Source organism: Cannabis sativa, chromosome 6 (assembly GCF_029168945.1).
Source record: "Cannabis sativa cultivar Pink pepper isolate KNU-18-1 chromosome 6, ASM2916894v1, whole genome shotgun sequence".
NCBI lineage: Eukaryota > Viridiplantae > Streptophyta > Magnoliopsida > Rosales > Cannabaceae > Cannabis > Cannabis sativa.
The window spans coordinates 74,488,488-74,502,555 of NC_083606.1; the positions used below are offsets into that span (position 1 = coordinate 74,488,488).

Here is a 14,068-nt window from a genome sequence, read left to right on the forward strand (position 1 = left end):
TTTGAGTTCGAATATGAATAACTGAATTAATTAACATGTTTTTAAACCAATATAGCTTCATTAATCCAGCTCCCAACCAAATAAAAATTTGTTCTATATATTAATTAGTATTTTAGAATGTGAAAAAAAAAAAAAAAGCTCAGCTCATCACTCCAATTTGCTGCCGAAGCCGAAAATACCGATTTACGCATTTGAAGTGAAGCGAGATCATCTTAATCTTATCTTCCTAATAAGCTGTCAGATTACTTCTAACAAAATCATGTGAAAACTCTCAAAGCTCGTCGTGGTTTTGTGGTTGTTCTCGGTTCATCAAATCTAATTTTTGTTGTAGTTCCTACGAATTCAACACCAATACAAAAAACCCAATGAGAAAGTAAATAATTAGGGACCGATTAGAAAGCGAAACACATTTTCAAAGTTTATTACCTTAAGTCTTGACTCGACACAAACAGCCGGTGTCGATAGCAATGCTACATATCTAGCCCATGACCAAAACCAAACAAAATATTAAGAAGGAAAGATTGAAAAGAGAGAAAATGAAGATTTGGGTGAGAGTTTATCAAGAGAGTTCTTACTCGCATCGACTTGGTTCATCTACGTCGGTAACCTCGTTTTTCAATCCACATCTAAGCCTAACCTGAAGGACAAACAAACCATGCATGTGTAGATATATTTATGAAATAAAAAACTACAAAATGAGATTAAAATCAATAAAAAAGTTTTGGGCATAACTAATCTGAAAAGATAAGAATAAGTACCTTCAAACTTCTATCTGGTCCATTCCAACACTTATCTCCATTTGAAAAGATCATCATTCTGTATGAGTCTTCGAATTTGTCCCATTGCCTAGTTCCACAGAAAATATGAATCAATCAGAATAAATGAAACATGGATAATATCATCAATGTAATCGATGTTGAAAAACTATAAAGTCCAAGACTAGTCATCTTCTAAAATGTTTTTACTAATATCAAAAGAGAGGATTTCAACCAAACATAAATATGGTGAAAAAACTGATTAACACTTGATTCCCCACTGACATGAATATCCAAGGAGCATTGCTATTAGGCACCATAGTTCCTAGCACCCTTATAAGGTAGCGTCCTATAAATGGTTAGCTACTTTCTATAATTATTATTAAAGTAAAATAAGTGGGAGTTGATATTAAATTGCACCATTAGCGAAATGACACTTCATAAGGGTGTTAAGACAACTAAAGTTAGTTAGGCAGCTAGGTAGGATGTTAGTTTGCTTAGCTGTCCTAATTAGTTGTTAGTTGTTATTGTAGTTAGCTTAATAGATTGAGCTTAAGCTCAGCTCAAGTTAGTTACAGAAGTAGAGTTAGAATATAAATTCTACCATTCAAGGCTTAATAAAATGAGTTGATCTTTTCTCCATTCTTTCCTATTTTTTCTCTTTCTTGTTCTTTCGAAATTTCCAAACGTGTTAACAAAGGCGAAAAAGATTAATATATAGTCTAATAAGAGAGGACAGGAAAAAGGGTACGTTAACATTAATTGTTATGTTTTTGAAAAAAGCCATGAAGAACTAAAGACACTTACCCCAAACGAGTCGTGCTGTGTCCATCTACCTGGGAAGCTTGTTTGTATGGGCACACTCTATATACATACCTGACCCAAGAATTTTCAAATTCCAAAGATTAGGTTCATCGAAATTATCGAATCCAAATTATGAAAAAGAAAGAGAATAAACAGTCAAAACATATTACTTGTTTTCCTTGCCCTCAAAACATTGACCGTAGAATGAATAGAATTCCTTTTCTACTCCTGCAATTTACAAACTGAGTTTAGCCAAGGAAAACGAAACTCCATATTTATAAATGCAGATAATTCTTACTGACCGAAATCGTGTTTTAGCTTCTGTGTCAAACTTGATATTCTCGATTGGATTTTAGACAATTTATTACTGGACTCATCGTATTCCTTACGTATACGAGCAGCATCTGAGGAAGCCAACATTATACATAAATACTTTCAATACACTTATTTCCAAAATCAAGAAACAAAAAAACTGAAAAATCAAAAGCTTTTGGGTTATACCTGACTGATTCACTGGAGTCTGGAATAAATTAACAACTTGAAGAACACTCCGCACCTTTTGTTGTATTGTCTCCAACCAAGAAGGATTACTTGAGGTTGTTACATCTAATATATAGTTTAAAAATAGATAATAGTAGACATGAAGTGACAATCAGCTTATTAATCATTGTAAAAGTAATTATTAAATGAAATACAAAATAGAAGATTTATTTAAAACAAACATTTAAAATACCTGAAAAGTCAGAATCAACATCTGAATCATACTTGTATGAAGAACTAGAATCTTCAGGATCCTCTTCTCTAATATCGTGATCCTCTTTCATATCATCCTCTAACTCATCCTCTATATTGCTTTCATCATACTTATGGTGTTCATCATCGGTTTCTGAAGCATAGCCATCATCTTCCTCGTCATGTGTGGTGTCCTTTGGCATCTCTTCAGTGTTTTCATATGCTTCATGATTATTATTATTATCTTTTTCAGCATTGGTATCCTCTGTTTGTTTTCCAGTGTTTTCTCCTGTCCAACGAGAAGCAACAAGTCGACCCAATTCTTCCCTTGACAATCCCTCGGTATTTTCAGATGCATCATGACCACCCTAACATACCAACGAAGAAAACAACAATAAATATAATCACCTTCAAAACACAAAATACAAAAAATATGACTTTGAAAATTAAAAAAAAAAAAAAAAAACAAGAAATACAAATATATTGCACAGATGAATATAAGTCTCCCAATTTGTTCACATATCAATTTCATCCATAAACAAATTTTAAGTGACTCGTAAGCTCCCAAAATTTAAATCATAAAACCATCATAGGAAACAAAATTTACTGTAAAATTGCCTGGCAATGCTTCTTTGTTCCAAATTTCCCATGCCCAGAAAATATTGGGGTATAACAAAGTTGTATAGGACCTAGCTAGCCATGGTCAACCATCCTATTATAACCCCATGATTCGTAGAACCTTAAACCCATCTTTAGTGCAGAATAGAAAAAAAGTATGGATGTTTCAAACGTCCAATAGAGATAAAAAATAATACTTCAACTTCATAGATGGCAACGATTGTAAAACAAATAATGGATTTCCTACCTTTTAGTAAGTTAAAATTGTGTAATTAAATAATCCTGTAGAACGTATTGTACATCTCCAATAAATAGAGTTGGTACGTGGATCATACCGTATCTTTGACTTCATCAGGGGACACCTTGCTTCCAACATCAGTTTTAGTTTCAGAAGTAGCTGCAGACTCTTCTATCTCTTGTGCTGTGTGCTAAATAGGTAAACATTGATGAAGAAGAGGTTGAGAAAATGCGAGGAAAGAGGAAATAAATTGATAATTCTATATTTAAGTAACATAACTGGCAATAGTTGTCCTATATACACATAGGCATAAACAATCTACCTAACTCAATTAGGAAACTGATCTCATGATTCAAACTTCAATTACCTTTAATAAAAATCTTTAAAACAAATAAAAATAGAACTACTATCAATTTTTGAATTACAATTGGTACTCGTGAGACATGTAATCTATCATACAAGCAATGAAGCAGCGGTCCTGCAGATATAGTAAAATGCAAAATCTTTAATCTATCAACTAATTACCTGTTCGACACCTTCAATGAGGGACTTTTCATTTTTGGAAGCATCAATATGCTCAGCTTCAGCAGCTAAACCATCATGGGCTTCCACAGCATCCTATCAAAAGTAGCCAACGTGAAAAGTAAAGGCAGTGAGAATATTTACAAAAGTAGTTGATACTTGATAGCACTTATAATAGACGACTAATTTAAACCCAAAAAAAAAAAAAAAATTCTAACCTGATCCGAAGGAGGATCATCTATAAGCCCAATCTTATCATCATCTCTATTTATGGTTTCGGTTTCATGGTTTGGCTTCTCTACACCTTCAACATCAACCTGCTTAGCTTCACCCTCATGTTTGATTTTCTCCTCAGCTTCTTTCTTCTCCTTCTCTTCTTTTTCTCTCTGTAAACGTTCCTTCTCCTCAGCCTTTTCTATCTGCTCTTTACGCTCTGAGGTGAAGGAGAGATAGTTATGTAGTTCCCATAAGATGGAACATGATTGAGAAATCTAAACGCAAATATGAAATGACTGTGCACAATTTACAATTAATTAACAAGACAGTCTCAAGTACTTGGACTCTACTAAACTCCCATGGATATAACAATGTGCTTATTATCATAACAACAAAAGATACTGACCCGTTTGCAATTAAAACAATTTGCACAAAACATATGGATTATGCAAATATCATAACTGATTAATATTAAAACAACCAAGTATGTTTATGAACACTGAGAGGATTATACCTCTAAGCTGCTGGACAAGTCCTTTAAGCGTTTTCTCTTCATTTTGTAGCTTCGATAGCTCTGCCTCATCCTTAGCTATAGCTGTTATTGCTTGTTCAACTTCCTGCTTTCGTATTGCAACACCCTCTTGAAAAGTTGCAATTTTTTTCATCAATTTGTCCCTTGCCACTTTCCCAGCCTCCCAACATGTATTAGGGCATTTCACCTTACCATCATACTCATCACTCCCGTCACAGCAGTCTGAGATTGAGGATTAGTTAAAGCATAGAAGACAAGTATCAAGCTCGAAACTATAATTCAGCAAAAGTCTCATAATTCATTTCCTTATCTAATTCATTGTGAACTTTTTATGCCTGATAAAAAAATTTCATAGTTTCTACTAAAATAACAAACCTCTCCCAAGAAAGTACTCATAAGATGACATAAACAAACAAGGGGAAAGAAAACATAAAAGGAAAAACAAGTTTTTGTTTCTGTACAAGATGTAAAAACAATAAATTAAAGTTACTTACCACATATGCCATCATTCACTCTAGAAGAGAATAATACTTTAGGAGCATGCCCTGCATTTCGACAATAGAATCTTCCATTTGGGCACGCAGATGTTCCTACAACCCACCAAACAAAAATGCATCGCATTTATCAAAATCATATGCACAACCCCAATACAAAAGTATCAACATTTCACCAAAAAAATACAACGAAAAGAAAGAAAAAATAACCCAAATAAATCCTACATATATATAAACTAAAGTTATCAAGTATAATAATAAATAACCAAAAAACCATCACACAGAAGAAAACAGATATATAAACTGAACCAAAATCAGCATAACACATTCTAATATGAAAAATTTCATACTTTATTACCTACTTGATACTAATTAGCTTTTCATCATTTTGTAGAGGTTTTCCGGTGGAACGCAAAACACAACTCAAGATTTTTTTTTGACATAAAAGTTTAATAGTCTAACTTTCCGAGAACATCTCTCTCCTATATTGATCGCAACATTAATGTTGTGACCCATCCATTGGTTTAGGATACACTTCGAATAGACAATGACCTTTTTCCTATGGAAAAATACTCTCAACTTTTTACCTTAGGGCATTTCTTTTATCTAACTTTATAAGATTACCCATAAAAAATAAGCAAAATCAACATAACACAAATGACTACTATACATTCATTCCCATAAGAAATCAGATACATATTTCACATAATGCAAATAAATAATCAAATTTAGTGCAAAAGCTATGAAGACAATACCAGGCTCATCGGTTCCATCGAGACAATCGCAGTAGTTATCATTGAGCTGAGCTTTGGTGAATTTCTTCGATCCATCTCTACATTTGATGGAATCAGAAGACTTGTAGTATTTCTCATCTGAGTAATTAAAACATACACAGTCAATAATCAATCATTCTTATGTAAAAAAAAACGAAGAAATAAATTTTGGGTTTTTTTGGCGAACCTTGGGGATCGATTCCGAGATATTTGGGAGGAGAAGAGGTTGATCCAACAACGGAAGCTGAAGTTAGAGAAAGACAAAGAAGGAGCGAGAAAACCTTGGGGATCCTTAGCTCCATTGTTGGATAGCGAATTGAGTTCAATATTCACTGAAATTCGGTTATATATATAAGAATATTGTGTAGATATAGTTTATATATATATGTGTGTGTATGATTTTGAGGTGGATAAGAGTATGTAATGGGTTTCTTCTTCTTCTTCTTCTTCTTGTTGAAGATTTAAGCGTTAGATGAAATTCTCCATTGTTACATCAAAAGCATGAGAGGTTTGAGTTTCAGTGTGAGAAGAAGGTGTTCGATTCGAACTCTTATGATCAAAACGACGTCGTCGTTGGTTGAAATATGAGTCAATTTTTTATTTTATTTTTGGGAAATTGTAAATATTTCTTTTTTTTTTTTTGCCTAATTAGCAATTTTTCCTCCGAACTTTGACATGTACTAAATCATGTCCTCTCAGCTTTTTTGGCCGTTAAAATTTTTTCCTGAACTATTAAGATTGTTAGATTTAAAGAATTTTGTCTAATTTTAGTAAAAAAATTCAAACATGGATGAAAATTCAAGGAACTTGATTTAGTCCATATCAAAGTTTCAAGGGTATGATTTCATAGATATCAAAGTCTGTGAGCAAGGTTTAGTACCTAAATAGTTCAGGAGAATTTTTAATGATCAAAAAAGTTTAAGGGGCATAATTTAATATATTTTAAAGTTCGAGAAGAAAAATTGCTAATTAGCCTCTTCTTTTTTTTAACCGAAAATTGTAAATAATTTGATTATGTTATTTTATTTTTATTTTCTTTTAGTCCAATTTAAAAGAGTAGACAATTATGTAAAAATTAAATAAGAAAATATAAAATAATCAAAACCAAGATTTTTTCACGATTTGGTGAGCAAAAACTAGTGAATATTAAATTTGATGACAATATCTAATATGAAGAAATACATATGGAAAACTTTTATAATTTGAAAGAAAATTTTAATTTAATATTTTTTATAATTGTATACTTTATAATTATTTAAGATATTTTTCACAATTTTGAGAAATTAAAAAAAAAAATTAACACTTTAAAAATAGGGTTCAAGCTATTGTTTGTATATTATTTTTAATATTGTAAATTATTTTAATTTTTTTTTTAAAATTTTATAAGATATTTTAAATAATTATAACATATATAATTATGAAAAAAAAAATAGACTAAAAAATTTTCTAAATACCAAAACAGATAAAATTTATATTAAAAATTGTATTGTAAAAACACCTTAAAATATATTATTAAAATTGATTATCTAACAAACAACTTATTACAATTTTTTTCCTTTTAATATTTTTATTGTAATGAATGTTTTTTTTTAATAGATTATGAGAATGAATGTTAAAAACTGATTTTCTTACAAATATTAATTTCATTAATTTTAAAATATAAATATTTCAATTTTTCCATTAAAAAAAACACACAACACACATTTGAATTTGATCACATAATTAATTTATTATGTCGTTTTAGGACTTGAAAGGTAGAAACTCTTACTTGGAGACATGTCGTTTACCACTACAAACGACATGCAGTTTATTTATTCAACCAAAACAAACGACACGCGTTTAACACAACAACCAAAAACGACATAAATATTACTTTCGTTTTCCCTGAACAAAACCCCCTCAAAATCTCAGCTTATAAAGATATTTCTTTATCTCTGAGCTTTATCCAAAAACCTTTCTTCTTCTTCTTAAGCTTCCAACAATGGAGGGAAGCTCACTTCTCACCACATCTTCATCTCTTCCAACCTTCATAACTAAAACCCATTTCTCCTTCTCCATCTCTCTCTCTCCTCCTCAAACTTTCTCACCCACTTTCTCTCACATCCCATCACCATTCCACTCTCTTTCTCTCTCTCTTTCCTGCCCCAAAAGCAACTCTTTTCGAACCTCGGCCTTTACAGTTGACCAAGCTCCTCAAATACCCACCAACCATTCGACTGAACCTTTGCCCAAGACTGATAAAAGTGGCAGATTTTGTAGCCCAAGAGCTGCTAGAGAACTCGCTCTGTAAGTTTTTCTAAAAACTGAACCTTTTTTTCTTTAATTTGAATCATTGGTGGAAGTAATTTAATCTTAATTTTTTGGCAGGTCGATTATTTATGCTTCTTGTTTAGAAGGGTCTGATCCAGTTCGGTTGTTTGAGAAGAGAATCAATGCTCGTAGAGGTAAATTTTTCTTAGTTTGCTTGTAAGTAAAAGTAAGAGTGTATTGGGTTAGCGGTTTACTATAATCATTGTTGAATAATAATTAGAATGGATAGGACCCAATATTGAATTACACGAGAATATCTGAATAGATGGAACTGTTATGTGGATATCTTTGCTTTGGAAATAAAACAATTAGAGTTAGTCGGTGAACTGGAATTTGTATTATCGCCGTCGATACAAAGATGCCTATTAGTTTTATTTAGTTATTCAGTTGAATCAATGATTCGTTATTGTAAGATATGTTCTTAGTTGCTGAAAACATATGCATCTTAGTATTTCACAAGAATGTATTCTCTAATTATTGGCAATTAATTTTGAGTTGTTAGAGAGTTGATTTAAGATTAGTATATATTAGAATATCAAATTATCATTGCCAATTAAGGTGGAACTATATGAATCTTAACATTATCAAGACATGGCCTTTTATAGAATGAGCATTCTGTTGATGATTAGTCTTTCATAATTAAGTTTTGTTGGTGTTTGTCGAGATAAGAAGAATGTTATAAGATTGAGATATGCACATTTGGTTTTTTGTTCAAGTTTTATGCTGTTTTTTGAAGTATTTTCTGTGTGTTTTCAGAACCTGGTTATGAGTTCGACAAGGCCTCGTTGTTGCAGTATAACCATATGAGCTTTGGAGGGCCTCCTGTCACGGTAGAGACTATTGAAGAAGCAGACGAGCTAACAAGAAACGATGACAAGGAATCTGCGATTGGTTAGTTTGTCTCAAAACTTACTAAAGTAGTTTGGATGTTGGAAGTGGAAAGACCTGGTGCTTTGAAGAAGCTCTTAAGTTTAAACTTTTTTTTCCTCTTTGAAATTGAGTTCATTTAGCTAGAATGCACTGGGTATGAGTGAATAATTTTTGATCTTGTGAATCGTAGAAGCTGGGGAAATATTAGTGTTTGTTTGGTACCAGAGTAAGTTAGCAAGAAAATTTATAACCAACCAATTTAGAGTAATGATAGGCTACTGATATAGGAAACAATGGAAATGACTAGGAAGAACTGATATTTGATATTGAGTGAAGACAGAAAGTGATAATAACACACTAGAGAACAATAAGGAATTTGAGAGATCTCAACTCTCCCAAGAGCCAAAGTTAAGTTACAATACAATTCTCATGATCCTCCCATTCTTACTACCTATATTCCATCTCATCTCATTCCCTACCCATCATTACTTTACACTTACTCACATACCCTTCAATTTTCAGATAAGGCTTGTTTATCCATGTTAATTTTCTCTTGCTTTTTTTTCAACTTCAGAAGCTGAGGTCCTTTCAGCTCCTCCAAAGTTGGTATACAGCAAACTGATCTTGCGGTAAGCATATGACCGAAATTGTGACTTAATATGATTATGAGTGAAAAATGTCCATTGCAATGAAGGGCTAATAGTTTTGTGTTGATCTTATGTTGACAGTTTAACAAGGAAACTTTTAGTTGCAGTCATGGATCAGTGGGATAGTCATGTACTTGTTATTGACCAAGTTGTCCCTCCAAATTGGAAGGTCTGAATCTGATATACTTGAGTTTCATTTTATAAGGTTTCCTTTCATACTTCTTTATGACATGTTATTTTGCTTCAATGCATAGAAACAGTAACTGTTAATGTTGAGTCTCAAAGCTTTGATCCAACTCACTGAGTTGGCCAGAAACCGATCACCCTCGGACATAAAACGAACTCAGAATTCTTGGACAGAAAGTGAATGAATACTTCTCTTTATTGTAATGAGTGTTTAATAGTTACAACTAGGGAATACAATGCCTATAACAGAAAAACCGGTCAGTCAATCTGACCGTTCCTTAGGCAACTAACAAACTAACTCGGTCAGCAGACTCAGAACCTAGACTAGCAATTAACTAACAGTTAAGATCATAGTTTTTCAATTCCTGCTTACGAGTGACAAATCGAACACACATCGATAGAACTATGGATAAGGTAGACCTCTGAGAAAGTTGGGTATTCATAAAATTGATCATTTTCTGCAAAGCATGACATTTCTTAAATCTTTTTCAGTTTTCTCAATCTGTTTTGGACTAAGAATAATTCACTAAGCATGATCATTTCACATCTTCTTTAGGATGAGCCCGCCGGGAAAATCTTGGAGCTATGTATTCTTCATTTAGCAATGTCTGAAATAACAGTGCTCGAAACTCGACACCAGATTGTCATTAATGAGGTACATTTTCATTCTCAACCTCTTATAGGATTTAACTGAACAATTTTATGTAAACTAATGCGTGATTGATATTCCAAAGGCTGTGGATCTTGCTAAACGATTCTGCGATGGAGCAGCTCCTCGAATAATCAACGGATGTCTTAGAACTTTTGTCAGAAACATTGAAGAAACCGGTTTACCTATGGCCTTGGAAGATAAGCAAAAGGCGGTTACGCTTAGTTCCACATCCACAGAGTAACGAAGAACTCGGGCCGTGTTAGTTTGTAGATGTTGGAGAAACCACTTGGGGGTGGGAGAAATTACTACAATTTTTTTGTTTCATTTTGGCTCCTATCAAAGTGGGGAGCCTACATTTAAAAGGGGCTTAGTTTGGGAGGAGAAATTTTAGAGGTGATTTTGTTGTATTGAGAAAAAAACTAATGTGAAATATGTATTATATAATTTACTCAACCAAAAAAAAAAAATATGTAGTATAATTTGATAAAAATGATGTTGTATAATTATATAAGGATTTTTGTATTGTGGATATTCCAATAATACTAATATTTTCTTCTATTCAAAGATATTCATTAGAGATTGGTTAATCAAAATCAATAAAGTCCATCGTAACTTAAACTACTTTGTTATAAAATATCAATCTACATTGTTCTTTTCTATGAAAATATTAAGAGAAATTTATTTCACAAACCAACTAAAAGGCATCTAATTATATCAGTTTGATTCTAATTAAATTGGATTAGATTAATTATTAAAAAATATTTTTAAAATTTAATTTAAAACCTATTCAATATAATTACATAAACTATTTATTTATATCTAATAAAACAATATTTAAATTTCATTTTTACTTAATTTTTTATGAACTGGTTACACCTAATTAAAAAAACTCCTAAAAAAACTAAAATCTAATGTCCTTAATTTTTTATGTATTTTTTTAAACAAAGTGTTAGATTTTGAAGCCTAATTCGATTAGAACCCACTCCTACTCACAGGTGTATTTCATTCTGAATACATTTTTATTATTTTTTTCATTCATTTATAGCAAGACAATATCCTCAAGTAGGAAAAGAAATACATTTATTTGTGAAGCAAAATTCTTGATGCCAAAATAATAATACAACATAATGACAATTTCCATATGTACAAGGCTTAAGACCACAAGGGAAGAAAATTGATGATCATTTATCAGAAATATTGTACAGAAATCAGCAAAACTTTCATAAAGGGTCAAATGTTAAGGGTTAAACTTCTTCTAAGATTTAACTCAGAGATTTCTCAGGGAATTATTGAAGGGCACTTTGTATGAACAACACTCTAAATACTGTTTTGGCGCGGCCGGATGAATTCCAAACAACCGAGCAAGGAATTGCTTTTCGCTCGTAGCTATCAAGCTAGCAATGGAGTAGTTTCTTGTACACAAACCGTTCTCATCGAGCCAAACATAAAACCCGTATCTGCGTTTAATTCGGTTTTCTAAATCGAAACACAAAAAAGCTGGGAATTTATCAAGGTATTGCAGTGATGATCCCATATCTTGGCATAAAAAGTCTACCTTCTGTTCTAACATTTCGGGGCTTTGACCGAGAATCTTCGGGGCAATCCTTATGTGAAAACACAGCTTTGAGTATTCAATACCTTTGCCAAGAAGGCAATCGAAACGCTTTTGTAACTCATTGCTAGTTCCATGTAAGTTTTTCAAAACCTTTATTGTCAAAGCATTTTCTCCAAACCCGATCCCTTTCAAAAACTCGAGTTTACACATGGTATGAATTGGTGTCCTTGAAGATTCCATCTTCTTCAATGCACTAACAAACTCTGTGTCTACATCTTCATCAGGAGAAGCAATGGTGTAAGATGCCAATAACCGACCATTCGAGCTCTTGATCCTATCGAAAAACCATTCATGAAGATCCAAAGCCCTCATCACCCTAGGCAAATTAGCCATTTTATTCCTTCCCAACACATGATGATACTTTTCACTAACACCCTGCAATCCCTCAGAGCTCAATCCAAAATGTTTCAACAATCCCAAAACCGAAATCGCAGGTGATTCAAAATCAAGACTCAACATTTCGGGACTCTGAAGAAGAAACAACCCAACACAATCTGTTCCAACACCCAATTTACAAAAATACTTCACTTTTTGAACCAAAACCTCTTTAGGGCAATCAAGAAAAAGCCCTTTCTTTCTACACATAAGTTCACCAACTTTTCCTTTCTCACAACCCAAATCATAAAACACCTTAACCTTACAACAAACCTCAAACCAAGCATCAACATTTCCTTCAACAGAAATTCCCATATTAAATTCAACAAAAACCCTTTTCAAATCACAAAACAAAGCCTCAATTTCACCCCCTAATTCATCACTTTCCAACCTCAACAAATAAGGAAAAGCTAAACAAATACCAACAACAGATAAATTCCCAAACCCTAACTCCTTAAACCCATTAAGTCTATCCTTAATCTCATAACAACTTCTACTAAAAATCAAAACTTCATCTCTATACAACTTCCCTAACTTATTCCAAGGAAACCCAAATCCAGAAAGAGCAAAAGCAACATTAAGAACAGACCCATCTTCAGAAAAGAAGAATTTATTCAAAGGCAAAAACCCATTAACTTCACTATGATCAATCCCAATACTTTCAAAGAAAAACTCAAATTCATTAATGGGTTGGTACCTTAACAGCTTCCTGAAGCTTCTGGAGAAAGTTGGGGCTGAAAAATCGATCTTCCTGATCAAATTAGCAAGAGAAACAATCGAGTTTCGACCAATGTGCTCGGCATAAGTAAAGGGCAATGATCTTGTGGCATGAAGATATTCAACTAAAGCTTTCTGAGCTTCTTCTACGACTTTGGGTTTGTACTTTGAGTGGATTTGAGGAAGGTTTGGGTATCTGGAGAGACCCTTGGGTATGGTGGAAGTGGATGTGGAGAAGTGGCGAAGGACGATGAAGAGTGATTGGGGAATGGTCATGTTGGTCAAAGGTCAAAGCTTTGAAGTGTTGTGAGTCTTGTGACAATGGAGGTTTAAGGGGTTTTGTTTATTCCTCGGAGGAAGAAGATTGTGGGTATAATCGGCCATTGAAATGGGCCGTAGCTCAGGGAAGATACGCCGGGAACGGCGAGAAAAATCCCATCTTTAACAAATCTCTTAAATCGTTTATTTATTTATTGCAATTTTTTTTGGCTATACATATTAGAAAATAGATTCTTCAAAAAAAATATATTAGAAAATAGAGTAATTTGTAGATTATTAATATTGAAATGAGTAATTTGTGATATAAATACTATGTTTAATTTCAGTTGTAAATAAATATTGGAAAATTCTACAATGCACCCCCTTAAAATGAATATATTGATGCACCCCTATCTATTTTAGCATCTGAAATAATTTTTTAGTTAAATTTTTTCTCATGGTCATGTACGTTATAGTTATTTAAGACATCCTGCAAAATTTTAAGAAATTTGGAAAAGTTTAACATGCCGAAAATTATGTTCAAACGGTGTGTTGCGCGCGTGACTAATTTATTTTATACGCGTGTAAAATAGACTGTTTAAACATTATTTTCTATATTGTAAATTATTCCGAATTTTTCAAAATTTTGTAGGATATCTTAAATAGCTATAACGTACATGGATATGAAAAAAAATTAGACTAAAAAATTTTTCTGGATGCCGAAACAAGTTAAGGATGCATCAGTACATCTTTT

The 14,068-nt window shown here is 32.6% G+C and overlaps 3 protein-coding genes across 3 annotated transcripts; 1 reads left to right on the forward strand and 2 right to left on the reverse strand.

Moving 5' to 3' along the window:
- Positions 1 to 6,258, reverse strand: LOC115725065 (glucosidase 2 subunit beta). The gene is made up of 16 exons (XM_030654480.2): positions 5,872 to 6,258; positions 5,667 to 5,783; positions 4,912 to 5,007; positions 4,400 to 4,639; positions 3,888 to 4,102; positions 3,673 to 3,765; positions 3,245 to 3,337; positions 2,293 to 2,659; positions 2,061 to 2,165; positions 1,862 to 1,963; positions 1,730 to 1,787; positions 1,563 to 1,631; positions 759 to 846; positions 576 to 637; positions 427 to 478; positions 1 to 334 (listed from the first exon to the last, which is right to left on the reverse strand). Exons 1-16 carry the CDS (start codon positions 5,984 to 5,986, stop codon positions 272 to 274), a joined length of 1,935 nt encoding a protein of 644 aa, XP_030510340.2. The 5' UTR covers positions 5,987 to 6,258; the 3' UTR covers positions 1 to 271.
- Positions 6,259 to 7,605: 1,347 nt separating this feature from the next.
- On the forward strand, positions 7,606 to 10,913 carry LOC115695805 (uncharacterized). Its single transcript, XM_030622889.2, has 7 exons — positions 7,606 to 7,970; positions 8,052 to 8,128; positions 8,751 to 8,885; positions 9,439 to 9,493; positions 9,593 to 9,680; positions 10,254 to 10,352; positions 10,432 to 10,913. Exons 1-7 carry the CDS (start codon positions 7,666 to 7,668, stop codon positions 10,588 to 10,590), a joined length of 918 nt encoding a protein of 305 aa, XP_030478749.2. The 5' UTR covers positions 7,606 to 7,665; the 3' UTR covers positions 10,591 to 10,913.
- A 499-nt stretch (positions 10,914 to 11,412) lies between these two features.
- On the reverse strand, positions 11,413 to 13,856 carry LOC115695917 (transcription termination factor MTEF18, mitochondrial). The gene has a single exon (XM_030623013.2). The coding sequence runs from the start codon at positions 13,330 to 13,332 to the stop codon at positions 11,617 to 11,619; it is 1,716 nt and encodes a 571-aa protein (XP_030478873.2). The 5' UTR covers positions 13,333 to 13,856; the 3' UTR covers positions 11,413 to 11,616.
- Between the last annotated feature and the right edge of the window lie 212 nt (positions 13,857 to 14,068).